The sequence below is a fragment of the Talpa europaea genome (genome assembly GCF_964194135.1).
Source record: "Talpa europaea genome assembly, chromosome: 2".
Lineage (NCBI taxonomy): Eukaryota > Metazoa > Chordata > Mammalia > Eulipotyphla > Talpidae > Talpa > Talpa europaea.
The window spans coordinates 110,815,229-110,841,945 of record NC_140068.1 but is presented as its reverse complement, the minus strand read 5'-3'; the positions used below and the strand labels follow the sequence as shown (position 1 = coordinate 110,841,945).

The 26,717-nt window shown below is 48.3% G+C and overlaps 1 protein-coding gene across 1 annotated transcript in view; it reads left to right on the top strand.

Moving 5' to 3' along the window:
* Positions 1 to 1,359: 1,359 nt before the first annotated feature.
* LOC311167857 (popy Class I histocompatibility antigen, A-1 alpha chain-like) overlaps positions 1,360 to 26,717 on the top strand; it is a gene marked incomplete at both ends in the record, with an annotated part of 98,468 nt that continues 73,110 nt past the window's right edge. Inside the window, one exon of the mRNA XM_084228996.1 lies at positions 1,360 to 1,423. Within this exon, the coding sequence (XP_084085122.1) occupies positions 1,360 to 1,423 (64 nt within the window). The remainder of the gene's footprint in view (positions 1,424 to 26,717) is intronic.

Here is a 26,717-nt window from a genome sequence, read left to right as displayed (position 1 = left end):
GAAGGACCGAAGTACACTGCTGAGGGGAGCAGCGGGCGGCAGGAGAGGTCTGCGCTCCATATGGGACCCTCCTCTGGTGGCTGGGGAGCAGCCGGGGATCGAACCGGCGCTGCAGAGGCTGCGGGCAGCTTTGCAACCCAGCCCTCAACCGCTGTGCCACCAGGGAGGCCCTCCTTTTTGTTCTTTTTTAAATCATGACACTTAAAATTTACTTTCAATGTGAAAATTCATATATTTTGTGATTTCTTTTACATCACAGAAAAACCACCACTTTTACAATTGGATCTGCACAATTTCAATTTATTGTTGAAGTGTAACAAAGTTGAATAGTCACAATTATCTGAAAGGTAATTAAAATGTTATTGTCACATATTTCAGTGAGGCTGTATAGTTTTTCACTGACTAACCAAAACAACAGAGTAAATGCAGGAGAAAATATGACAAACCACATTCTTCTAATGAGACAGAAAAGAAAGACAGTTGCAAAAATAAAAGCTTTAGAAGATCCACGTATTGTTGTGATTATTTTCATAAATATCTATATATTTTTAAGACACTTTGTAAACATGCAATGGGTATTAATATTACTTTAAATAAGAACATCTTTTTTTAAATTTTTTTTCTCTCTCTTTTTAAAAATATTTATTTATACAAGCACTGGGTACAGTCAGAAGCATGGGAGGGTGAGAGAATTCACCAGAGTCAGAGCGGGAAACAGAACAGGCAGACTGACGAAATACACTGCTGGGGGGAGCAGCGGGCGGCAGGAGAGGTCTGCACGCCAAGTGGGGCCCTACCCCCGGGGCCGGGGATTGAGCTGGCGCTGCAGAGGCTCAGGGCAGCTTCGCAACCCAGCGCTCAACCGCTGCACCACCGAGGAGGCCCAAATAAGAACATCTTTAAATTGGTTTTATCCTCGTGTAGTAAACATTGAGATTTATAACCTCCTAAAATTATACTGGGGTCATCGCTAATTTATAAAACAGTGCCGAGATCCTGAAAGGAAAATGCTTGAATATTCCCTGGCCGGGCCTCAGGGACACGGTGTGACAAAGGTCTTGGAGCAGAAGAGGCGGGGCGGGCAAAGTCCCAAGAGTTGGGTGTGGTTCTCCGGGTCTCAGCACCCAGGGCTGTGTCTGGGGCTGGAAGGTGACTGTTGGGGCTTCCTCATCCCCCCAGTTTCACGTCTCACAACCTGTGTCGGACCCTACTTCCTGGATACTGGTGACTCACCCTGCTCTCACTCCTCATTGCCTGGAGGTCTCCAGAGCAGCCAATCAGCAGCCCCGCGGCTCCAGTTAGGAAGTCTCCACCCACCCGCGGGAACTCAGATTCTCCCCATACCCCAGAAATCTGTTCATGAGGCCCCCAAACCTTCTGCTGCTGCTCTCCGGGGCCCTGGCCCTGACAGAGACCTGGGCGGGTGAGTGCGGGCCCTGGAGGGAAAAGGCCTCAGAGGAGGGAGGAACTTGTGGAACCCCGGGGTTGGGGTGGGGCGCGCAGGACCCCTGGAAAGGCCGGTCCCCACCACCGCTGGCCCTGTTGTCCCCCATGACCCCAACCTGCCCTGGTCCCTTCTGTCCCTCCCAGCCCCTCCTCCTCTTGGTACCTGAGTCTCATGCTTCACGTCCCCCAGCCCCTTATCAATCTCAGGAGCCCCCTCGCCCCCTCCCCTCAAGGCCCATCTCTCCGGGACCCGCGAAACGAGGAAAGTCAGCCCGGGTCTCCCCTCCCGCCCCCAGGCTCCCCCCACTCCCTGAGGTATTTCTACAGCGCGATGTCCCGGCCCGGCCGCGGGGAGCCCCGCTTCATCGCCGTGGGGTACGTGGACGACACGCAGGTCGTGTGGTTCGACAGCGACTCGGTGGATCAGAGGGCGGAGCCGCGGGCGCCCTGGATGGAGAAGATGGAGCAGGAGGAGCCGGGGTACTGGGAGGGGGAGACGCGGAACTTCAGGAACGCCATGGCGGTGTACCGGGGCAGCCTGCGCACCCTGCGCCGCTACTACAACCAGAGCGAGGACGGTGAGCGGGCGGGCCCGGGGCGCTCACGACCCCACCCCCGCGGGCGGGCGGGGACCCCAGACCCCGGGCCCGAACGTCCCCCGAGGCAGGGGGACCCGCCGGACCCTCGACCCGGGACGCGCCCCGGGACGTTCCCCGCGGGGTTCCGGCGTCAGTTTCGGTTTATTCCCGGCGGGGGCGGGCGGGGTGACCGCGGGGTGACGCGGGGTGACGGGGCGGGGACAGGCTCTCACACCTTCCAGTGGATGTACGGCTGCGACGTGGGGCCCGACGGGCTCTTCCTCCGCGGGTACAGTCAGTCCGCCTATGATGGCGCCGATTACCTGGCCCTGAACCGGGACCTGCGCTCCTGGACCGCGGCGGACACGGCCGCGCAGATCACCCAGCGCAAGTGGGAGGCGGCTGGAGACGCGGATCACCAGAGGAACTACCTGGAGGGCACGTGCATGAAGTGGCTGCGCAGAGACCTGGATAACGGGAAGGAGACGCTGCAGCGCTCAGGTAAGAGGGGCCGCGAGGTCTCCCCACCCCCCTCAGGCCGGCACCGCGGGGAGGGTGTAGTCAGGGTCACAGCAGCGCCCTCTCTCAGGTCTGGGGGCGAGCAGCCCCCTGGGTTTCCTGACTCCCCAGAGGACCCCACTTTTCCTCAGAGCAGTTAAGAAATTCGGTGTCCCCTGAGCCTGAGGGGAGACCAGCCCTGGAATCACCCTTCTTGGGATCCTTTGACCCGGCAGCCCTCTTGGGAACCATCAGTTTTTCTCTCAGGGTCTTGTTATTGGTCAGAGGACATTTTTCTAATCTGACTTGTCCTTTTTGAGTCCCCAGGTCTGTCCCCAAAAGTCTGTGCTCTTCTCCTTAGAGAGCTGCGTCCTCCTATCCAAAGTTGTCACCTAATTCTAGAACTTTCTAAGGAATAAGAGATTATCCCAGACTCCCCAGACCAGGCTGGTTTCTAGATTTTGTACTTCCTCTTCTAAACACACTGCCCTGTCCATTCTGAGGATGGTCACAAGAGGGTTTTTCAGACTCCATGAGAGAAAAACCCGAAGTATGAAAGTTCTCACCTTTCTCCTCAGAGGCCCCAAAGACACATGTGACCCACCACCCCACCTCTGACCAGAAGGTCACCCTGAGGTGCTGGGCCCTGGGCTTCTACCCTGCGGACATCACCCTGACCTGGCAGCGAGATGGGAAGGACCTGACCCAGGAGATGGAGCTGGTAGAGACCAGGCCTGGGGGGGACGGAACCTTCCAGAAGTGGGCAGCTGTGGTGGTGTCTTCTGGAGAGGAGCAGAGATACACGTGCCACGTGCAGCATGACGGCCTGCCACAGCCCCAAGTCCTGACTTGGGGTAAGTAGGGAATGTGGGCACAGAGCTTCTCAGGGGTATCAGGAGCCCTTCTGGTGAACTTCAGATCATCAGATGGAGGCCTGGGGCTCAGGGTCTCCCCTTCCCTTCCAGTGCCCCCTCCTCAGTCCTCCGTCCTCATCGTGGGCATCATTGCTGGCCTGGTTCTCCTTGGAGCTGTGCTCACTGGAGCTGCAGTGGCTGCAGCTGTGATGTGGAGGAAGAAGCGCTCAGGTAGGGAAGGGAGTGGGGGATCTTGTCCACTAGGGGCTTTCAGGCCACCAGTAGAACTTGTCCTACCTGGTAATGGGAAGTACCATCCACACACCTGTGTTGCCCAGTCTGGAGCTGATTGCTAACCCTCTTTTGTAAAGCATTTTTGAAAATGAATCACCATTTGTTCACCTTGAAATGGTGGTGATGGGGTCCTGATTCCAGCAAATGGCAGAGGGGAAGGTTCATACTGAGGGCAGAGCCAGGAGGCTCTACCCTCTCATCTCCTTTCTTCATATTTCCTGGTCCTGCCCTAAGTTTCCAGTCACAGTTCTGGAAACATCCCTGTGGTGCAGACTTCAGGATTCCTTTAGGACTTCATGGGCTGACTCCTCCCTGGTCTCACATGAGGCTTCTTCCCACAGGAAGAAAAGGAGGAAGCTACACTCAGGCTGCAGGTAAGTGTGGATCAGTGGTTGGATCCCTGAGCCCCTGGGGACAGTGTAGATGGGGCCCATGGGGGAGTCACCCCCATCAGTCCCTCCTGTGGTCTCTCTGTGGCTCTGACCAGGTTCTGTTTTGTTCTCCCCCAGGCAGTGACAGTTCCCAGGGCTCTGATGTCTCTCACAGCTGCTAAAGGTGAAACCTGGAGGTCTGCGGTGGTAGGGCCTGGGGCAGAGAGAATGGGACCATGTGATGGGGAACTGTGAGGGGGACATTGTGAGGATGTGGTGGACTATGGGGAATGTCAACATTTGTGTTTCTTTGAAATTATTTTTTATCCTTTTCCTTCACAGTGTGAGCCAGCTGCCTTGTGGGGACTGAGTGATGCAGGATTTCTTCTCACCCCTACTTTGTAACTTCAAGATTTGCCAGTTTCTTTTATTGCAAATACATCTGAATGCGTCTCTGTTCTTATTAGATAATGTGAGGTGGGGAAACTGGCCGAGCCCTGCCCACCAGGACCCTCCCCACACTGACCTTTGTTCTCTCTGTGATGAACAAAAGAAGCTTGTTCTGCGTCTACCCGTCTTTGTGTTTTCCTCAAGAATAGTAACTACTTCCCTCTTGAAATAATAATTGAGTTCTGAAATTACTTTCTGTGAACTTAACCTATGGGTTTGGTGGGCTAATAAAAATGATTCCTAAAATTTGAGATGAATTAAATGGGAAACCTTCCAGAATCACGTTTGCTGTGTTGAGTCTGTGCAGGTGGGAGCGAGACAGGCTGTGAGGAACCGAGGGGACAAGACCTGTGTCCAGTCGGTGCTCAGTGCATCATGGGTTTTGACGTGGTCTCTCCTCAGGGGTCATCTCTCTGCTCCTTTGTCCTTGTCCTTCAGGAGCACCTGTCCCAACATGGCCTGTGATCACAGGGACTCAGACCTCACCTGGCCTTGTGCTGTCATGTGTGGGCAGGGAGTGCTTGTGTGGCCGGGTCAGCCCAGGCTCAGCTCTGGATCTAGCCTTCTGCCCTCAAATTTCTATGTATTTTTATTTTGATTCTTTGAGTTTTATTTTGCTCTTGGTCCCTGTCTCTGACAGCAGCAGGAAGCAACTGTCATTGTCTCTACAAGGCCCAGGGTGTCCCTTGAACACAGGAGTCTGATGAGAGATGAATTTCCAGACTCATCTAATTTTTTGTCACATTTTAGGACTGTTTTCTGGACACTTATTTCTACCTTTTCCAACTCTTTTTTAAAGAGAAAAATCTTGATATTACTTGAGAGGCGAACTTGATAATTTCCTGATAGATTTAGATATATTCCTGATAAGATTTCTATTTTTCTCTACAATAGCTCCCTGTAACCCTGCCCTTAAATGTAGTAATCCTAGTGCTGGTGCTAAACAAGACCCATGGGTTGATGGAGTCAGTTACCTTCATAGTTGACTGAAAAACAGGACCCACAAGCCTAGGAACCCCGGCTTTCCTGGTGGCCCAGGAGTTAAGTCTCACTGCTATCACCTCTACACTCCAAGTTTGTTCCCTAGCCAGGAAGCTAACCCACATATGGTGCAGCAGACCTCTCCTGTTTCACCTGCTGCTTCCCTTAGCAGTGTATTTCAGTAAATCCACATGTTCTGCTCCCTACTCTGTCTCTGGTGATTCATCTCACCAACCACACCCCCACACTTCAGACCTACACACCAGTTCTTCCATGCAAAAATAAATCTGGAAAAAAAAAAAAAGTAGGAACCACTTTTCAAAAGAAACAGACCTATGTAATGTGCCACATTAGTAAAGATACTGTCTTTAGAACAGGGAGGTGCTCTACATTGATCACTCAGCTGATAACTCTTACACCAGATGTGTGACTGGCTGTTTTTGCATTTAGGAAACCTCAGTGAACTAAAAACATGCACAATTTCCAGCCTGTGGAGAGCGTGTCCTAGTGGGGAGGGGAGACTGGGGACTGTGTGACAGCAGATCAGACAGTAAACCATGCATGTCTGGTTAGAAGTGGGTGCGGGATGTGGGAAGGTGACAGGATGGTTTTCTTTCCAGCGTGGGCAGTGTGGGTCTTGCTGAAGGGACCTTTGAGAAAAAGCTTGATGGGCACATTGCCCACAAGGATGTGATGTGCAGAGAAGTTCAGTCCAGGCAGGACAACCTCCAGGGCAGATGCCCGAGCAGGAATGTGTCTGTGTGACTGACATGAGCAAGGAGACCAAGGCTTGGAGCAGAAGCCAATGGAGATGGGATCTGTGTGCACCCACATCATGCAGGCCTTGAGGAGTTGGGAGGGTTTGACTCTGAGTAAGATGTGATATGAGGTGACAAGACCCTCTGAACAGATACACACCTGTGGGACTTCTCTCTGGTAGCCGAGTCTGGCTGCTGTGCAGCATGGAAGGGTGAGGGGTGGGAAGAGAAATGGGGGAAACCAGTGCAGGTCCCAGGACAGCGAGATTGGTGGCTTTGTTGGGGGTGAGCAGGGAATAATAGGCAGTGACAGGACTGTGCACATGTAGACATGGACTTCATAGTGTTTCCTACTGCTAGGCTGTGAGAAAGGGGTCAAGGATGACACTCAGTGTTTCAGACGGTGCAGGCAGAGAAGCGGAGCCTCAGTGACATGGGGAAGACCCAGAAGAGTCATATGTGGGCATCCCAGGCATCCAATTTAGGAAAGTTGAATCAGATCTATTAGAATTGAATGTGATGTTGGCAATTGGACAGACGAGTCTGGGGCACAGGTGAAATGTCTGAGGTAAAAAATAGATCTGGGAGGTGATGTGATGCAAATGATATTTAAAGTCTTGAGCATGTAAGGGTCACCCAGAAAGTGATGAGTAAGCAAGAGAAAGGAGCAGAATTGAACCCCAGATTCCACAGTGATGAGCAATCAGAGCAGATACCTGCCAGAACCGACTGCACAGTATGACCCCACATGGAGAAGACACGGAGACCAGGGAACCCCCCACTTCAGTGAGCACAGGAGTAACCTGGACACACATGAAGACTCAGAAGATCTAGAACAGAGCCTGAGAGACTGTTAGCTGGCCCCTCCCTTCATCCCAGGGATGCAGAATTTAGGGCTGATGCTTAGGAAGGGGAACTTTCATCTCCAGAAGCAGGAACAGATAACAGAGACTGTGGAGTCCAAGTTCCCATCCAAAGAGATTGAGGGAACGTGTATAATTTGGGGACCCAAAACTGGGGGAGCAACTCTTATGACCTAGACACCTGGCTCTTCCCTGAGGCCTGTACCCATAGTTACTCACTAGCGGGTCAATTTGAGGACCCCTAACCTAACAGTGGACCTGTCCTGCTGCTGGGGGCCCAGGGAGCCTGGGGAGGGCCTGGCTGAGCAGGAGACAGGGCAGCTCTGGTCGCCTGTGCTCAGCCCTGTGGCCAGACGGGGGCGCTGCCGCGCTGCTCCGGATTCTGGTGAAGCCGCCAGGACGGGGCGGGGTCTGAGGTGGGCAGAGTTGGGGGTTCTCGAGGGCGGCGTCCTGGGGCTGAGATGCTCTGTGAGGAGTCAGCGCTCCAGGACTCAGAGGAGAGTAGGCGCCCTGTGTGTGAGGTTTCCAGCTTTTCACCGGGACTCTCTCTCCAGTCCCTTGAAAGCAATACCTGGGAAAACTGGGAAGTTCATCAGTTTCCCTTCTACTACTTATAACTTTGGGGGGGCTATTTTTAAAAATATTACTTTAATTTAAAATTTAATTTTAAACACCTTTAAAAAATACTGCTAGATTTACAGAAAGGTGGCAAAGGTAGTAGTGTTCCTATATAACCCACATCATTTCCAAATTGTTAACATCTCACGTGACTACAGTGCATTTGAGCAGCTAAGGAAGCAATACTGAGGCACTTTCACTAAACTCCGCACTGTATTTGGATCATTAATTTCCCTAACGCTCTTTTCATGCTCCGACATCCCACCCAGGACACCACATGAAGTTCCAACCACGTTTCCTTAGTTCCTGTAGCTGACGGTTTCTCAAACTTTCCTCCTCTAATGACATCTGTGAGCAGAGCTGCTCAGGCACAATGGCCTCCATTTGAGGTCGTTCTCCATCAATACATCCAGTGTACAAATATCCACTTTTATTTTTCCTAGTTATTGTTGATTCTGGAAGGAAGTCACTATGGGCAGCTCACACTTCATGGGGATTCTACTATAAACATTTACTTCCATGCAGGGTTTTTAGTTTGGTTTGGTTTGCAAATACAAGTTCTCAGATTAGTTGGGTAAATAGTGACAGTGCTCCCTGGACTGTATGGTCGGTCTGTGTTTGGCTTTAAAAGACTGTCAGATCCTCCCTCGTGACTGGGTTGTCCTATCCTGCCAGCAGTGATGAGGGGTCCAGTTGCTGCAGTCAGCACGTGGTGTTGCCCATTTAGGGGGCATCACTGTTGTTTTTAGTCTGTCTTCCCCTAATAACCTGTGATATTGAGTGTCCCGACCCGCGGGATTCATAGGCACGAAAAGAGAAGGGCTGAGGATTGAAATGAGGGGCTTGAGACAACTTGACGCTAGCGGTTGCTTCCTTATTTTCTCGTTTCCTTCTCTTTCTTCCCTGGCCTTTACTCTTTGGTCCTCTCTCAGTACCCCCCTACTCTCTCATGGTTCTTTTCTTATATCCTGGTAGCTCCTCCCATGTACCTCCCAGTCTCATTTGATTAACAGGAAAAACCTGTGGTTTCTCAGAAGGCGAAATGGTAAAGGGACACTTAATTGATGGCACCTGTTGCACAACACTGCGCATGCTCCGGACAATTGAGCATCACAGTTATTTGGCATCTGTATGCTTCATTGGTGAAGTCTTTTGTCCATTGTTTGCATTGGATCATTTCTTTTCTTATTGTTGTGTTGTAAGACTTCATTTATAATCAATTCTAGATACAAGTCCTTTATCAGATACGTGATGTGATTTGCAATCATTTCTCCCTCTCTGTTTCTTACACTCTTGTATTATACTATAGTATACACTAGTGACTAGATATAGGCATAAATATATTTTTCTGGAAAGAGAAATGATAAATTCCTAATTGGTTTTAAGCAGGTGACCTGGCTCACTGGAGGGCTATGGTAGGAAGGGGGTGTTATTTATTTAGCTACGTAAATTCTTGAGTATAAAATTTTCTTCTGTGCTCATGAAATAATACTTTCAAAATGAAATCCTGCTAAAATCCCTTCAACAGCATCATGTCCTAATCACATGCTAAGCCCAGAGCGGCACGTCTGCCACATGATGAACCGACACATCATTCTCTCTCACTGCCCGTGGCTGCACATCAGGGTCACTCTTGGGGGTGTCTGTGCTATGGGTTTTAGACAAATGTACAGTGATGTGGACACTATATTGTGTCCTACACAGTAGACTCACTGCCCTCAATATCGTCTGTGCTCCAAGGAAACAGAAGCAAAGAAAGATCAGTGGAGCCACATCAAACTGCAAGCTCCTGCCCAGCGAAGGACACTGTCATTAAATGTAAAGGCACCTTATGGGGTGGGAGAAATAATCTGCATATATACATCCAAGATATACGAATAATACATATAACTCAACAACCAGAAAACAACCTAATCAAAAATGGGGAGAGGAGCTAAGTGGACACTTCTCCAAAGAAGATACAGATGGCCACAGACACATGGAAAATGCTCCCCATCATACATCAGATCAGAACCACAATGAGATACCACCTCGCACCTGTGAGGTGGCTCATATTAACAAGACCAGAGACAACAAGTGTTGGCAAGGTGTGGGGGAAAGGAACCTTCATATACTATCATGGGAACTGGCACAGCCCCTACAGAAAACAGTATGGAGTTTCCTCAAAATATTAAACATAGATCTGCCAGAGGACCCAGCAGTCCCCACCTTGGTATTTATCCCAAGAAAGCAAAACTCATTTCAAGGGATCTAGGCACTCTTGTGTTCATTGCAACAATACTTACAATAACCGAATTATGGAAACAATATATGCATAAAAAACAAGCATGGAAGTATTGTGGCTTGTACACAATGGAATACTACTCAGTTGTGAAAAAGATGAAATCCTGAATTTACAACAACATGGATGGGAATGGGTGAAAGTATGCTAAGTGACGTAAATCAGGAGATCCACAAATGCCAGGTGACATGACTCATATGTGTAATATACAGAAACCCAGCAAAGGAACAGAGAAAAACTAACCAAGCCCTTGGAGTCTGGCTGCAGAACTGAGGCACCAGAGGGTGTTGAGGGTGGGGAGCAAAAAGAATAAGGAGGCCCAAAGGAACACAGGGGAGGACTCTGGGTGCATTGGAGGTGGGGGTGAGGGAACCCACATCTGAAGAGGTGAGTCTCCAACTTTGAGTCATGTACAGTGTGTAAACACCTGTTACCTCAAAAATACAGTAATAAAAAACCTATTTTAAACCAACAGAAAAAAGTAACTTGTCCTCTCCATCCATCACTGACCTCAGGACTTTGCCTTCACCTCCTCACTGTCATGCAGGGTGAGGGGCTGGTTTCCCACAAGGGTAGAGGCAGGAGGTGCAGGGACTCCTGGGGCTGCTCAGACCCCACTGAGTAGAGACACTGCAGAAAGGGCGGCTCTGAGGGGACCAGAGACAGAGAGTCAGAGTTACCCCCAGTGCTGAGTGAGGGTCTGGTTCCCAAGGAGAGGGAAGTGTTTGTGTTTGTGTGTGTGTGTGTGTGTGTGTGTGAGACAGGAGAGACAGGGCACACAACATAAGGCAATAGGAGGACAATTGCACATCAAACTCTAGCATAAATGAATTCAAATCCCACAGAGTGAAGAGTGTCAGGCAACACCCCAATAAGCACAGTTCCATGGAGAAGCAGGTTGGAGCAGGACTTGAGGCAGCAGAGGATCTGGAGACAGGAGGGGGTTGGGGACTATTCTCATGGTTAGATGTAAGGAGCCTGGGTGGGCCCTGCTGGACAGCTCCTTCTCTCCTCCTCTAATACTCACTCCAGGCTCATCTCCTTTGGAGTCAGGGAGCTCCAGCCTGACAGCCCCTCTGTTTCCCAGGGGGTCACTGCCTCCGTGGGCTGCAGCTACTTTCTCTCTAGAGTAGAGCAGGAGGGAGCCATACAGGGGGAGGGAGGAGTGTGTGTCCTGCTGGCCTGGCCCAGGGGCAGGATTAGCCCAGGTCACCCCAGTTCCTGAGTTGAGTCTTTGTCCACAGTCCAGGAAGGGAGGGAGATGGAGCAGGGTCTACCTCTGGTCCTGGATGAAGGGAAAATGCTAGAGTGGGTGAAATTATTGTTCATTTCTGGGGTTCTCCCATCTCCCCAGGGTCACCCTCTGTGTGCAGCAGGGAGAGGATCTCAGATAAACCCAGGCTGGTTCCCCCACCTCCCTCCCTCCCTTCCTCACTGCTGTGCTCAGGATGACTGTCCTGGTCCACACAGAAGAGGAGACAGAAAAAGAGTGTTGTTACCACATTAGCTACCAGGACTGGAGGTAAGTGTTTTCTTTTTTACTGTAAAAGTTCTATTATTTTTTGTGGTTTTAATGATGTGAAACATAAAATTGTGAGAAAGGGAGAAATGTTAACCCAAGCAAACAATAAAAGGATAACAAAAAGGCAAAAATCAAACAAAATAAACACTTTGACTCAGGGCCCCCCTGCTGTGGCAGCTGCAGTGAGGAAGGGTCTGGGAGCTGAGGGGGCTGAGGCCTCAGTGTGGTCACATCCCCTGGAAACATCCAGAGTGAGGGTTGGGTCCTCGTAGTGACGGCGCCCACTACCTGCCCAGGCAGCCATATGTGATTAAGTTGAATTTAAAAATTCCTCCTGATGTTGCTCTTGTGATGGAGGGAGAAGAGGGGAGAGAGGAGGTGATGACAGAGGCTAGGCCCTGAGACTGCTGCAAAGTGACCAGGTTCTGACCTCTGGGTTCAAACAGAATAAGGATAAATCTTCACATAATAGCCCTTGGAATATCTGAAATCTTCGTGTTCCTAAGGAGGGTAAATGCCACCAATAGACATTGTTCTCAGTATGTGTTTGATGGAAATGTCCCAACCAGTCATTACCTGAAACAAGAGTCCTCCTGAGCTGCTTTTTGTGTAACTGTGTTAATTTCTTAACTCAAATGACATATATTTGGGGTGCTACCTGTTATAGGACAGGGAGAGGGGCAGCCCAAACCCCGCAAACCTGCCTGTTCTAAATGGGTTCTGCCATCCGCCGCATCAACACAAAACACATGAGACTTTAATGGGAAGGAACTTTAATAAAACTAGGAAACAATACAGGTAAGGCAAAGAGTCTAGTTTCTAAATGAAGCACCCAAAGTTACCCGTCCCCTCGTGGGTAAAACTCCATCCATATGGGATCGGCCCAGAACAAGGCCCCAAGGCCTGCCACAAGTCTAAAGCATCTTCCAGTGGGGACCCACAGAAAAGAGTCAGAAACAACCAAACAAGCCCGGAAGGAAAAGAGCAAAATCAACATCAAGATAAAAGCTGCCATGGTCACCTCTCCACGGGTCTCACCGACATCTGTGTCACCCAGTCCACAACCAAAAGACAAGCGCAGTTTCTTCACGTGTCTCTAGGCTCCACGCGCCTCCTCCAGGTCTCCTGGCTCCATCCTGCTTCCTTCCTCAGTCTCTTCTGCAGCTTCTCCTCTTCCTGCTCAGCTCCACCCTCCCTTGGGTGGGGCAGGGAACCTCCCCCTTTCCATGGAAATGGTGGCAACAAGTAAAAGGGGGGAATTGTTAGGGGGAAAAGGATGTCCCAAAGCAAATTCCATATAGGCTTTGTGGACTCCACCCCCACCCCAGGTCAAAGCCAAAGACACTGGGAACTCCAAATCCCATCACCACCAAAGGGAAGGTGGCTGGGACCTGAGGGTGGGGTTAAGCAGCCAGGTGGATACAAAAGGCAGACACGTGGGCTTTGGGGGCTCTCCATTTTGGGCTCTCGGCCAGCTTGCAGCGTCTTGTCAGCTCTGAGAGTGACTTTGGGTTTCCAGGTCGTCGGATCGGGTAGGACGCATTAAAGACTTTATTTCCCTATTTTCTCCCTGAGTTGTACCTTTTCCTTATTTTCTTTTTCTCTTGTAAATAAACCTTTTATTAACCCTTTTGTGTGTGTCTGCAGTAGAGTATTCATAAGTCTCTTTAAAGCGCGGGTGAGGACCCACAGCCAGGAACCCGTTTAATATCGGGGCTGCTCTATAACACTACCCACCAGGCACTGGGGCACAGAGTGAGCTGTCCCAGGACTCTGTGTGTCTGTAACTCAGGGTCCAGCAGGAGACGGGCCTGGGGAGCACAGAGTGAGGGGCCCCTGACTTGGGGGCTACTGCGCCTCCTCCCTGAGGGGGTGACAGTTGATGCTGCACCTCCCCCCGCAGTGATCTTTAGGAATGGCTTTCGCCAGGGTCCCTAGATCTGGCTGGACAACCAGCGCGCGGCGGGAGAACAGCCTGAAGCAGAGGAAGTGCAACGGAAGTTCCCTGAAAAGGCAGAAGCTTATCAAAAGATAACAACCACCAAGAACCACTACAAGAATGCTAAAAATCTTATCCCTCTTCCTAGAACTACAAACTTTAATCCCTTATTTGTCTTTCTAAACTTCCTTCTTTCTTCTATAATGGTCATTGCTTGTTATGTAGATCACCTCCCTGATAGTGATAGACTGAGCCAGCCAGCAAGCTAATTTCCTTGATATTCATTCCTGTGCTTTTGGAAAACATATATATACTTGTCACAAACTTAAAAAAAATTACACTCAGATTTTCACTCTTGAAGTGTGTCTGTTTGTCATTTCTTTCGCCGACGCCCTGACCACCCTGCACGCTTCTCTCAACCCTGAGGTGGCCTCATCGTCTACTGCTGTGCTGGTCCGTGGCAAGTTGACCTGAGCCCCAGGGGGAGCCCCAGGCGCGGGGCTGGTCCAGGGCTGGGCACAGGCAGGAGCTAGAGCCCTGGAAGCGGGTGCTGAGGGGCTGGGTCTCGCCCTGGGCCTGGACTCCAGCCCGCCCCTCAGAACACAGGTGGGACCTGCACAGGAACTCACCCCCCAGAGCCTCAGTTTCCTCACTCATGTGTGGTGAAGTTAGGGACGCAGTGAGGGTGGTGAGCTGATGTCTGTGAGTCTCAGCTCAGGGCCTGGCACATCGTGGACGCTCAGCCCCTGTCTGCTCTCCTGGCTGCAGGGAAAGGGCGTGGGGGAGAAAGTGGAGGTGATGCCAGGCCCTGTGAGCCCTCCCTGCCTGGTGTGGGGAGCAGAGAATGCAGGTGTGGGTCCATGTTGGGAAAGGCCTGGGGCGCCACGGGGAGCAAAGGCTGGAGAGGGTGAGAGTGTGTGGGCAGGAAGGAGGCTCCTGCGGCCTGACCAGGGCAGGTGTGGTCACCTCCTCCCTGAGCATCTTCTCTTTTGTCCGTTTGTTCCCCTTCCTCACCCACCCTGCAGGACAGTCATGACCTCAGGACCACGACTGGACCCTCCTGGCAGAGGGGACCTGCAGCATCTGCCTGGGGACAGAAGCCCACTGGAAGCACCTCCTGTAGCCACAGTCTCTGCCAGGGCTGTCACAGCTGAGTCACTCTCAGACCCACCGAAGGCCATGTGCTGCCCACGCTGCCAGGAGCACCCAAGAGGGGACATGCTGGGTCCTGGTCAGTCTCTGCTCTGGCCCCAGCATTGGAGCCCAAGGGAGAGAACCCAGACAGGAAATGCGGGTCTGTGGGCAGCACAGGAAGAGGACATTTCCCATGTCCAGCTACCGGAAGGGTATGGTTTGCAAAGACCTCAAACACAAATGTCACCCAGTGCTGCAGAGGGGGAAGAATCTAGGTCTTCTGTGATTGGTAAACTCGAGGACTATTATTCTGAATTTTTTTAAATTAAAAGTCTTGGTGGCTGGTTCTATTATGGATTACCAGGCACCCTCCTAGAGAGATAAGCTCCAATCTCTTTGAATCTGATTGTATTGTTAAAAATGACTTGTGGACATAAATACCTGCATTATCAAAGGCCCCTCCTAGATGACAGCAGGGGGAAGGGGGGAATAGGGGTCACCGGATGACTGACCTTTCTTTCCCTCAGGTGGAAGGGGGTGCAGTGTCCACTCCCATAGCTGTGACCTCAACAGGCTCACATAACTTACTGCCCCTTATTTAAAACTGAGCCTGGAAAAACTATAACACTTATTTCGAAGCTACACAAGAGGGAGCAGAACTAGGATTCAGTCTTGGCTTTTCCTTCATTTGAGATCATGTGCTTTGCTGCATCATACTCTACACCTTTTTTTTGTTTGTTTGTTTCGTTTTGTTTTTTAGTTAGTGAGCTAATCATCCTTATTTATTTTTTTCACAATATGGAATTTCCCCCCTCAGTTGGGCTCATATACTTTTTCCACGACCAAAGTTCCCACAGCCTTTTCCACCACGCTCTCCTCCCCGCTCCCACTCTCCCCCGCTCCTTCCTCTCCTCCTCCTGACTGTGTGTGTCAGACCTAAGGTCTGATTTCTAGGATCAGACTTACTGTTTGTCTTTGTCTGATCCTTTGTTTAGTTTCTCTAGATTCCACATGTAAGTGACACAATCTGTTATTTATCTTTTTCCTTCTGGCTCACTTCTCCTAGAATCATCCTTTCCAGCTCCATCCATGCTGCTGCTGCAAATGGCATGAGTTTGTCTTTTTTTGGATCATTGATAATATTGCATTGAGTATATATGCCATGTCTTCTTGATGCACCCAAAGTACTTGGAAATTTAAGTTGTTTCCATATCTTGGCGATTAAAAGGATTGAAATTATAGACTATATTCTCTGACCACAATGACATTATATTAAAATTGCATAGCTGGAAGCTATCTGGAAAACCCCCAAATATTTGGAAAAATGACTGATATTACAGACTGATATTACATTTCCACAGCTTTTGTAACCTTACACCACATATTAATAGTTTTCCAAAGCTGTGGAAATGTAATCAAAACTTGTAGGCTGCAGCAAACACAATGTTTAAGGAAAATTTATAATATTAAATGGATAAAAGGAAAATATGATGACCAACAATCAAATAAATCTGATAACTGATATGAAATGAACCAACTCCCTTAAGACACAAATCCAAAATGAAAGAATAGTAATCTAAAGTAATCCTGGAGGGATTAAATAAATTAAATTCATAATTAAAAAATATTCCACAAAGAAAACTCCAGGCTCAGATAGCTTCACTGGCAGATCAATTGAGCACGTCAGTAAGTATTACCACCAGTTCTGCCAAACTTTTGGAGAAAATAGAGGCGAAAGAAACACTTTCTTCTCATTTCATTAGGTTAGTGGTGGTTCACCAATACTAAACCAGACAAGTCCTCAAAAGGTAAATTCAGACCATTGTCTCTCAGAAATACCTAAGGAAATGTCAGAAAATCAAATCCAACACATTATTACCAAGTAAGTTTGATGTCAGGATGCAAGTTTGGATGAATATATAGAAATTGATATAATGCATCATATTTATAGAATCAAGAACACCCACAGGATCATCTCCATGTAGAAAAGGCAGGGAGAGACAGGAGAGGTCTGCTGCGCCTTGTGGGTCACCTCCCTGGCCAGCATGGGAATCAAACTTGTGCTGCACTGGCTGGCTTGATAGTGTTGTCTTTAACCCCTGCACCACCGGGGAGGTCCAGAAAAGGTATTTTAAATACCTTTCAGGATCAAATGGGCCTTGCTCTCCCCCCACTCTTGGTTCCATTATTTGCCTTGTCAGGACAGCATAAGGTATAGGGGGAGTTCTTGAAAAAGGGTAATCCCTTTAAACACTTCCCCCTCCTCCATTTTCCCCCTTTCCACCATGTATTTGAATGACACCACACCTGCAGTCCAGAAAAATGCCTAAAACTTGAGTAGAATTTGCCAAACTTTCTTAAAGACAACGCCTGTGTGATCACCACCCAGGTGAAAACAGAGACTCTTCCAGCCCAGGCCAGAGCCCCTGGGCCTCTCCTCACACAGACCATCCCTCCCACCCAGTGTCCCCTAAGCTGACCCTTCCCTGCCCCTACCCTCTGGCTCCCCCCCCCCCACTCCTGTTGGCCTCCCTTCCCTAAAGCCCCTATTTCCTCCCTCTCCTCACTCCTCCAGGAGCCTCCCCTCTTCCTAGCCCATGGCCCTGGGGGTCTCTCCTCCTGGCCCTCTTCCAGCCCTAGGTATGAGGGATTAGTGTTGAGTCTCTGGAGGAGGATCCTCCATCCCTGGAGTCAGCAGCTGGAACAAGTGACAGGGACTCTGGGTAAAGGTCGCATCCCAGGGGACTGAGGGCACCTGGTATGTTTGTGGGGCCCACCCTGGTCCTGAGAGTCACTTGTTATGACGGGGGATCTTGTCGTAGATGTAGGCTCCCCGAAGTCAAAGTATGCGCACGTTGTTATGAGAGAGAATGCCCGTGGGTCCGTGTGTGTCTCCGGTTGAGGAATAGCAGCCGCCACACCCCACGTGAGAGCAGCAAGTGTGGGTTACTGCAGCAAGAGGCAAGAGCTCCTGACAGCAGGAGGGCCCAGGGAGGACGCCCGTTCCCTGCAGCCTGCCCGTGACTACAGATGTCAGACTCCTGCTGTCCAGCCTGCCAGACTATTGATCAGGCTCTCGGTGGTCGGGGGGTTTCCTGGTGGTGGTTTTTCCGTTCCCTCATTATCCTGTCGCCGGATCTTATCTAGGCGGTGGCGGGCTCAGCAGCATGTCAGCAGAACACGTCTGTTTTCCTGGGCGCTGTTATGTTCCTTCTTTTCCTATATTGTGTAAAATCACTGCCCCGTGTCTCAGGCTTTCCCGCTCCCCGGTCCCCCAGTCTCAGTCCCTCCCAATGTCAGTATTTTGGGGAGCAATTCAGATGCAGAAGCTGACCTGGGTGGGGGCCCCTCCTCGCGTGCACAGCCCTGTCTCACTGCTGGGAGCCCAGGAGAACCTGGGGAGGAAGCGGGTCAGAGCCTCTGTCCTCAGCCCGCGGCCACACGGGGGCGCTGCGCCCTCCCAGCTTCTGCGCCGCCGGGGAGAGGCTGTGACTAGGCGGAGCGGGGCTGACCCGGAGGCTGAGCCTCAGTCCTGGGACTAGGGCGCCCTGGGGGTGGGCACCTGGGGTGGGCACCTGGGGTGGGCGCCGGGCGGGGCAGGGTTGGAGGAGAGAGCCCTGGGGGCTGTTGCGAGTCCGAGGGGCCATCTTCTCCTCAACCTTTCTCTCCAGCACCTTAGATGACAGCACTGTGGAAACTGCAAAATGGTTAATTTATTCCACCATCCCTACTGCTTTCCTGGGGGCTGTTTCTTCAAATCAAATTTTTATTTTAGAATATTCAAAATATACAAAAGCGCAATTTATGAGAATTCCTATATATCATCACACATAGTTTCTCACTGCCAACATGTCGCTGTCATGTATCTACAGCTTGTGAACCTGCATGAACACACGGCAACTGAACTCACATTATTCAGATTTCACTTGTTTTTCTTTTTTTCTGCTCCAGGATCCAGACTTTCCTTCTTCTTGATGACCTGGACATTTTTTAAGAAGTATTTCTCAGGTGCGTTGTAGAATGTCTCACTTTGAGCTTGGTTGACTGGGACGTGGATTTAGGGAAGACCACACCCAGGGGCCATTCTCAGCCCCTCACACCGGGGCAGACGATCACGTGCCTGTAACTGGTGGTGTTCACCCTCCCCACCTGCTGAGGGCTGTTTCCCAGCTGCTCCGTGTGAAGTTCTTTGCTCCATCTGTAACAGGGTGGTCCCCAGGAAAGGGGGAGATTCCCTGCCCCACCCAAGGGGGGGTGGAGCTGAGCAGGAAGAGGAGAAGCTGCAGAAGAGACTGAGGAAGGAAGCAGGATGGAGCCAGGAGACCTGGAGGAGGCACATGGAGCCTAGAGACACGTGAAGAAACTGTGCTTGTCTTTTGGTCGTGGACTGGGTGACACAGATGTGGGTGAGACCCGTGGAGAGGTGACCATGGCAGCTTTTATCTTGATGTTGATTTTGCTTTTTTTCTTTTGGGCTTGTCTGGTTGTTTTTGACTCTTTTTTGTGGGTCCCCACTGGAAGATGCTTTAGACTTGTGGCAGGCTTTGGGGCCTTGCTCTGGGCCGATCCCATTTGGATGGACTTTTACCCACGAGGGGACGGGTCACTTTGGGTGTTTGATTTAGAAATTAGATTCTTCGCCTTACCTGTATTGTTTTTTAGTTTTATTAAAGTTTTTTTTTATTAAAGTCTTTTATGTTTTGTGTTGATGTGGCGGATGGCAGAACCCATTTAGAATAGGCAGGTTTGCGGGGTTTGGGCTGTCCCTCTCCCTGCCCTATAACAGATTTGGCGCCCTTGGGTGGGGCAGGGAACCTCCCCCTTTCCTGGGGACCACCCTGTTACACATCCACACTGCAGTCTTTGAAGGAGTCACTCAGAGGGAAGGGTGATCTGCTGTAAACATTGTGTGTGAGTTTCTGTGCAAATATAGTTTCTCCATTGAGTTGGGTCATATTTAGTGAGTGATCAGTGCATTGCAGGGTGAGTCTTTGTAGGAAACTGTTGATTGTCTTTCCTAGTGATGATGTTATTTGTATCCTATCTGGGGTGAGGGTTTCCGTTGCTCATGTCCTGATCTGCACTATGTATTACAGGCACCAGTTTTTCACTTCTGCCAACTCATAGGTATTTGATGGCATGTCATTGCTATTCTCATTTTCAGTTTTCCAGTGACATAGTGTAGGGTAAATGGTTTTTCAGTCTTTTCTGCCCTCCCACTATTGGGATTGCCCTGCCTGATGGGCACCTGCAGTTGTTACATTGTTGCAAACTGTCTTGTTTACTTCTGTGGGCCATGGCCCCACTATTGAGAGATAGTCACCAAGAGAAGCAGAAGCAGGAGAAGAGGCAGGAGAGAAGGGGAGAAAGAAGCCAGAGTAGCCCAGAGTGAAGACTTGCCAGGGGCTTGGAGGCCTTCTGGCCTCCTGGCCCCCTGGCACTCCTGCCTGCCATGTACTTGGTTTCTGCTGTACATGTAACAGCTCATTAAAAGCCTGAAAAAGCCACTGAGAGCTCCAGGACTCTCCTTTACCCCATCTGCCAGATCAGAAAACCTGCTTAGGGCCATCCTACACAGAGGATGTTGAGAATCTTTGCAAGATGTGGCAGCTCCTGCCACTGTGTCAGCCTCTGTTGCTGGACGCCCGTAAACTTATTGGAAAGAGGGAGGCTTTAACTCAGACTTAAGTCAGAGTATATAAGACCCCCTTCCCCTGTGCGCTGGACTGGACAGTCAATGACAGGTAAGATCAGGGGCAGACTACAGAAGGCACTGGCCAGCCTCATGTCTGTGACTCCTGACGACCTAAGACAGGCGCAGTCCCCGAGGGGATTCAGCATAATAAACTTTGGCGTTCATGTTAAGCAGAAAAGACCCCCTCTGATGTTACAGGAAAGGATTGCTGTGCATCGGCGCCATAAGCAACCAACAAACACTGCCTGAAAACACTGAGACACACACTGTTAATCTTTAACTTACAATTCAATAGCCCTGTGCTGCACTGCCCAGCTGTGTGCTTTAAACTGGATTAGCTGCTTTTAGAACATGCTTAAATATATAACTAAGAAAAGTAATCATTGTGATTTTTTTTTTTTTTTTTAAATAGAGGCATGTTTTATTTATTTATTTATTTGTTTGTTTGTTTTGTTTATACATGCACTGGGTACAGTCAGAAGCACGGGAAGGTGAGAGAATTCACCAGAGCCAGAGCGGGGAGCAGAGCAGGCAGAAGGACCGAAGTACACTGCTGAGGGGAGCAGCGGGCGGCAGGAGAGGTCTGCGCGCCATGTGGGACCCTCCTCTGGTGGCCGGGGAGCAGCCGGGGATCGAACCGGCGCCGCAGAGGCTGCAGGCAGCTTCGCAACCCAGCGCTCAACCGCTGCGCCACCGGGGAGGCCCAATCATTGTGATTTTATAGTAAATACTAATAACAAATAATAGTATGTGGTAATGGTAATTAAAAACTAATGTTATGATAAATATATGAAACATGATCATTATAAAAATCATGTAGGTAATATTTAAGTCAAGGTTAGGATAACAAAGACCTCCTCTGAGTAAATTACAGTAAGTACTTGATTCATCGATAATTGTACTTAATTGGAATTTAGGTGAAAAACAATATGTAATAATTCTTGCTATGTTTCACTGCATATCTGATGTATGATTTACCACAAACTGTGAAAAATAATCTTATGTAATGGTCACAGAAATGTATAAAAAGAGAAGGTTGATTTTAATAAATTGCACTCAGATTTTCACTCTCCCTTGAGTGTGTCTGTGTGTCATTCTTTCTTGTCCCTCGCCCTAATTCCTTTGACCACCTTTTGCTCATTCTCACTCAATCTCGGAGACTGCCTCGATCTCCCCGCCGCTGCTGGGCTGGTCCACGGCAGCAAGAAGCTTATTTGCCATTGGCACATCTTCTTTGTGAGGTGCCTGTTCAGAGTGCTTTTTCTTTCTTTATTTTTTAAAGATTTATTTATTTATTTATACGAGCACTGGGTACAGTCAGAAGCGCGGGAGGGTGAGAGGATTCACCAGAGCCAGAGAGGGGAACAGAACAGGCAGAGTGAGGAAACACACAGCTGAGGGGAGCAGTGGGTGTGGCAGGAGAGGTCTGTTGCACCATGTGGGACCCTAGCTGGCGGCTGGGGATCCAACCAGCGCTGCAGAGGCTGCGGGCAGCTGCACACCCCAGCGCTCAACTGCTGAGCCACCAGGGGAGGCCCAGAGTGGTTTGTTTTCAATTGAGTTTTTTTTTTTTTTATTGCTGTTTTGAGGAGTCTATGTAAATTCTAAAACAGATTCCATATAAGATACATGAATTGCAAACACATCCCCAAACTTTGACCCAAACTCTTTTACAGAAATAAAATTATACATTAAAGTCTAGTTAGAAGCATAGTTATTTCTTCCTGGGAAGAGTACAGGACAATTACTACATGAATATTTTCCAAGTAGAGGGGGTGACAAGGGACAATGTGACATTGATTTTTCATATTTCTGATCTTTTGAATTCTCTTGTGCACAGGAGTATTCACAAAATTACATTGCATTACAATTCCTACACTTGTTAAACACATGGCAGATCATGCACAGATAATATGTTGATACTTAGATTCTGATCATCTACTCTGGGACCCATCATCTCTGAGCTGAAATATTTACCTTAAAATTTCCATTTCTGCCTTGATAATGGGTGTGGTGTGATAACATTCACTGACAAGGTATATCCCTGTACCCCTAAAATATATATACAGTGTTGTAAACCAGTGTCACCTCGATACGAGTAATTTAACTAATAGACAAGAATTCCCATTTCTGTAATAGCTGGGCTAATTTGTATGAACAAAGCTTTCTACTGAAATTAACTAAAGATATCCTGTAAATTATAAAGCCATCACCTTCAACCTGACAGAGCTGAAAAGCTATTAATAAATTGCCTCACCTTATAAATGAAGGGGGAGAAGCTGCATGGGCCCCACATAGAGCAGTGCCTTGAGGAGGGGAGGAAGGGCTGGGAGGGCCCCCCCCAGAGCAGACATGGAGCCCAGCCCTTCAGCTCTGCGCTGAGCCTGATGACCACCAACCACTGCCCTTTCCAAATTTAGAAAGACATGTCTTATTCTAATTATGATGTACATGTATAATGTATATGTTCACTATAATACAATATGTTACAGTAGATAAATGATAAAGAAAAACTAATCCACACACTTGTTGCATTTTCTCCTAGACTATTGCATATTTTGCTGCTGCCTGAATGTGGATTTCTCTCTCTCTCTCTCAGCACAGAGCCTCGTGGCCTCAGCCCTGTCACCTCCAGATGCCATTTCCCAGGTAAGCTCACTCTCACCCTTCCTGAGAGGGCTACTTCTCACTTCCTCCCCCTACTTAGCCTCTCAGCTCCCCCCAACCTCCACTCTTATATGATCAGTTCATTTCTTTTTGTCATCCTTAAAATATGAAGCACTCAGGTGAGAACGGCACCATCACCCCCGCACCTGTATCTGGATCCTCTGCCTCACCCCAGGCATAGTAGAAGGTCCCCTCCTGTCTGGATCACCCCTCAACTTGAGAGCAGGATCAGGCCCCTCTGTCCCCTGGGTCATCATAGCCCACTCTCCTGTGGTGCTGCACCTCCCCCTGCAGTGACCTTTAGGGCTAACCCTCCCTAGGTCTGGCTGGGCAACCAGCGTGCAGGGGGAGAACAGCAAAACCCTACCTGCTGCACCTCCCCCCGCAGTGATCTTTAGGAATGGCTTTCGCCAGGGTCCCTAGATCCGGCTGGGCAACCAGCGCGGGGGGGGGGGGGGGGGGGGGGGGAACAGCCTGAAGCAGAGAAAGTTCAGCGGGAGTTCCCTGAAAAAGCAGAAGCTTATCAAACGATAACGATAACGACCACCAAGAACCACTACCAGAATGCTAAAAATCTTATCCCTCTTCCTAGAACTACAAACTTTAATCCCTTATTTGTCTTTCTAAACTTCCTTCTTTCTTCTATAATGGTCATTGCTTGTTATGTAGATCACCTCCCTGATAGTGATAGACTGAGCCCATGAGCAAGCTAATTTCCTTGATATTCATTCCTGTGCTTTTGGAAAACATATATATACTGGTCACAAACTTAAAGAAAATTACACTCAGATTTTCACTCTTGAAGTGTGTCTGTTTGTCATTTCTTTCGCCGACGCCCTGACCACCCTGCACGCTTCTCTCAACCCTGAGGTGGCCTCATCGTCTACTGCTGTGCTAGTCTGCGGCACTGTGGGTCATGCTTTCTGCCACACACACATGCTATAATAGCTCCCACTCAAAACAGTTAAGCCAAACTCCCCCCATCAAATCCCACCACCTGACCCCATGTCTTCCTCATCCACTGCCCTGTATCTATGACACTCCGTAGGGTCAGATCCTTAGTGAGTCCATTCTCTCAATGACTAGATCGTCTTTTAATTTTTGGCAAATAAACATATGCACATAGTTTTAAAAGCCCACACTCCTGCAAGACTTTTTAGGGAGGTAGATGTCCCCATCTTCTATGGGCTTCAATTCCTGAATCTCAGGGACAACCTGGTTTTCTTTTTAACTGATTCACTATTTGTTACTTCTGTATCTCCAAATACAATGCTAATTGTTGTACTCCTTGTTTTTGAGTTAATGACTCATCTTTAGTGAATTGACTCTTCTTTTATACAACCTCGTCCTCCCAACATAATAACATTATAATTATGATTAGCTCAATGTGTGATGTGTGCATCTTTTTTTCAGGTCATCTTATAATTTTAGTTCTTCATCAAAATGTACCACCCTTTAAAGAAAACTGATATTTCTCAGGAGCCAGAGAAGGAAAGCATTTTCAGACCAGAAGAGAGTGAAACATTGTCAGTTATTATTAACAATGAGAAACAGAGAAGATTGGTCATGACTCATCATTGTCAACCCTCCCACAGGAGGGAGCAGGAGGGAGGGAGCAGGACATGGACAGAGACCACCCTGTCCAGTATGAGGAGCTGTGGGCCCTGGACAGGGAGGCTCTGGAAAGCAGGGAGTATCTCCTCAAGCCCTGAGAGAAAGAATCTGGAGACAAAGTAAATCTGATTTCTGATAACATAGAGTACATAAAAGTCACTCTGTCACAATCCAAAGTACTATGTCCCAAGGAAAACAATTTGTATGTGGTGAATTAGACCTTTTGGGGGGGAGAGAGGGCAGGGGCCCTACCATCTTTACTTGAAGGGATGAATGACACTCAGTATTTAGATTTGGTCAACCTGTACACACATTCTAGAAAATGAATGTGAGTCTGTCCCTTTAAGAAAATCAAGTGACAGTTGATAACTGATAGTAATTAATCTTGATAAAGTACAAGCTGCCAGAGACCAGCTCTCGTGAACAGGGTTGGGGAGAGGAATCTCAAAGAACTGAGAAACAAAGAAATGACAGACAGAAAATAAATTTTAAGAGAAGTGGGACCCAGGGGACACAAGGCTTCTCACTCAGAGCTCAAGTGTCCTGAGTGCCTGGTGCAACTCATTTTTATTGATACAAACCACCCCCCTCCCCTCCATGTTAGTTACTAGACCATGAATCATTCTCTTAGTATTTACCTTGTCCGGACACACATTCACCTGCATTATGAGGTATATTCTACTCTCTTTCTAACCTTGCCTGTTTCTCAGACTTAGCTTTGCTGACACAAGAAAGGGCATCATAGTCTGGACATGGGCCAGTCTTCCAGCCCATGGTGACCAGTCTTCCAGTCATGAACCTGAGACTTTCCTTGCTTCAGCACTTTACGATTTAGGGGTCTCCAACTAAGCTCCAAGTGAAAACTTGGTATTGGAAAATTGTGTCCAATCACTATAACCTGACAACTTCCAGTAGCCACTTACTTTTCTTTTATTTCTTTTAAAAAATTTTTTAATTTTATATATTTTTTACATCATTTTTCATTTTTGTACAATGTATGCATTTTCATCTTGGTTATATTCCCTATAAAATTCCCACCACCCTTGTTTTGATCCTACTCCCTTACTCCCCCCACATTGTGTGTCTCTGTTTTATAGTTGCCTGTTGATACTTTATTATAATTAGTCTTTTTCCTGATCCCTTATTTAGGTTATCTATATAGATTCATGCTATGAGTGAGACCATCTGATATTTTTCTTTTTCTTTTGGGACCTTTGGAACATAAAACATATATGGGGACTGCTGGTGGCTCAAGGGGTTAAGACCATCACTATGAAGCTATCTGCAACCACCGCAGCATGAGTTTGATCCCCCACCAGGGAGCTACCCACATGGCAACAGACCTCTCCTGTCTCACCAGCTGCTCCTCTCAGCAGTGTATTTCAGTACATCTGCCTGTTCTGCTCCCCACTCTGTCTCTGGTGAATATTCTAACCCCAGTGTCTCTGGCCTATACCCCAGCTCTTGTATGCATTAATAAATAAATGTTTAAAAAAAAGTGTTCAAAATTTGATTCTAGAATTAACATAAAGATCATAAAACCTAGTAAAAGAATGCATCACTTTTTAAAATCATGTAGTAGTTCAAGATTAATAATCAAGAGAGGCCTATGGAATTAATGTAACAGAATAGAAAATTTCAATGATGTTTCACTTTGCAAATAACATTTGAAAAACTACCACTTTTACAATTGAAACTATACAGCTTCGATTTATTGTCAAAGTGTAACAAAATTGAATAGTCACAATTATCTGAAAGGTAATTAAAATGCTATTGTCACATATTTCAGTGAGGCTGTATAGTTTTTCATTGGCCAACAAAAACAACAGAGTAAACGCAGGAGAAAATATGACAAACCAACATTCTTCTAATGAGACAGAGAAGAAAGATAATTGAAAAAAATACAAGCTGTCAAAGATCCACTCATTGCTGTGATTATTGTCATAAATACCTATATTTCTTTAAGATACTTTGTGAACATGCATCGGATTATAATTTTTTTTTTTAAGATTTTTTTTTTTTTTTATATGCAAGAACCAGGGTATAGGCCCATTGAGCGGGAGGGCGAGAAGATTCACCAGAGACAGAGGGGGGAACAGAACAGGCAGACTGACGAAATACACTGCTGAGGGGAGCAGCGGGCAAGACAGGAGA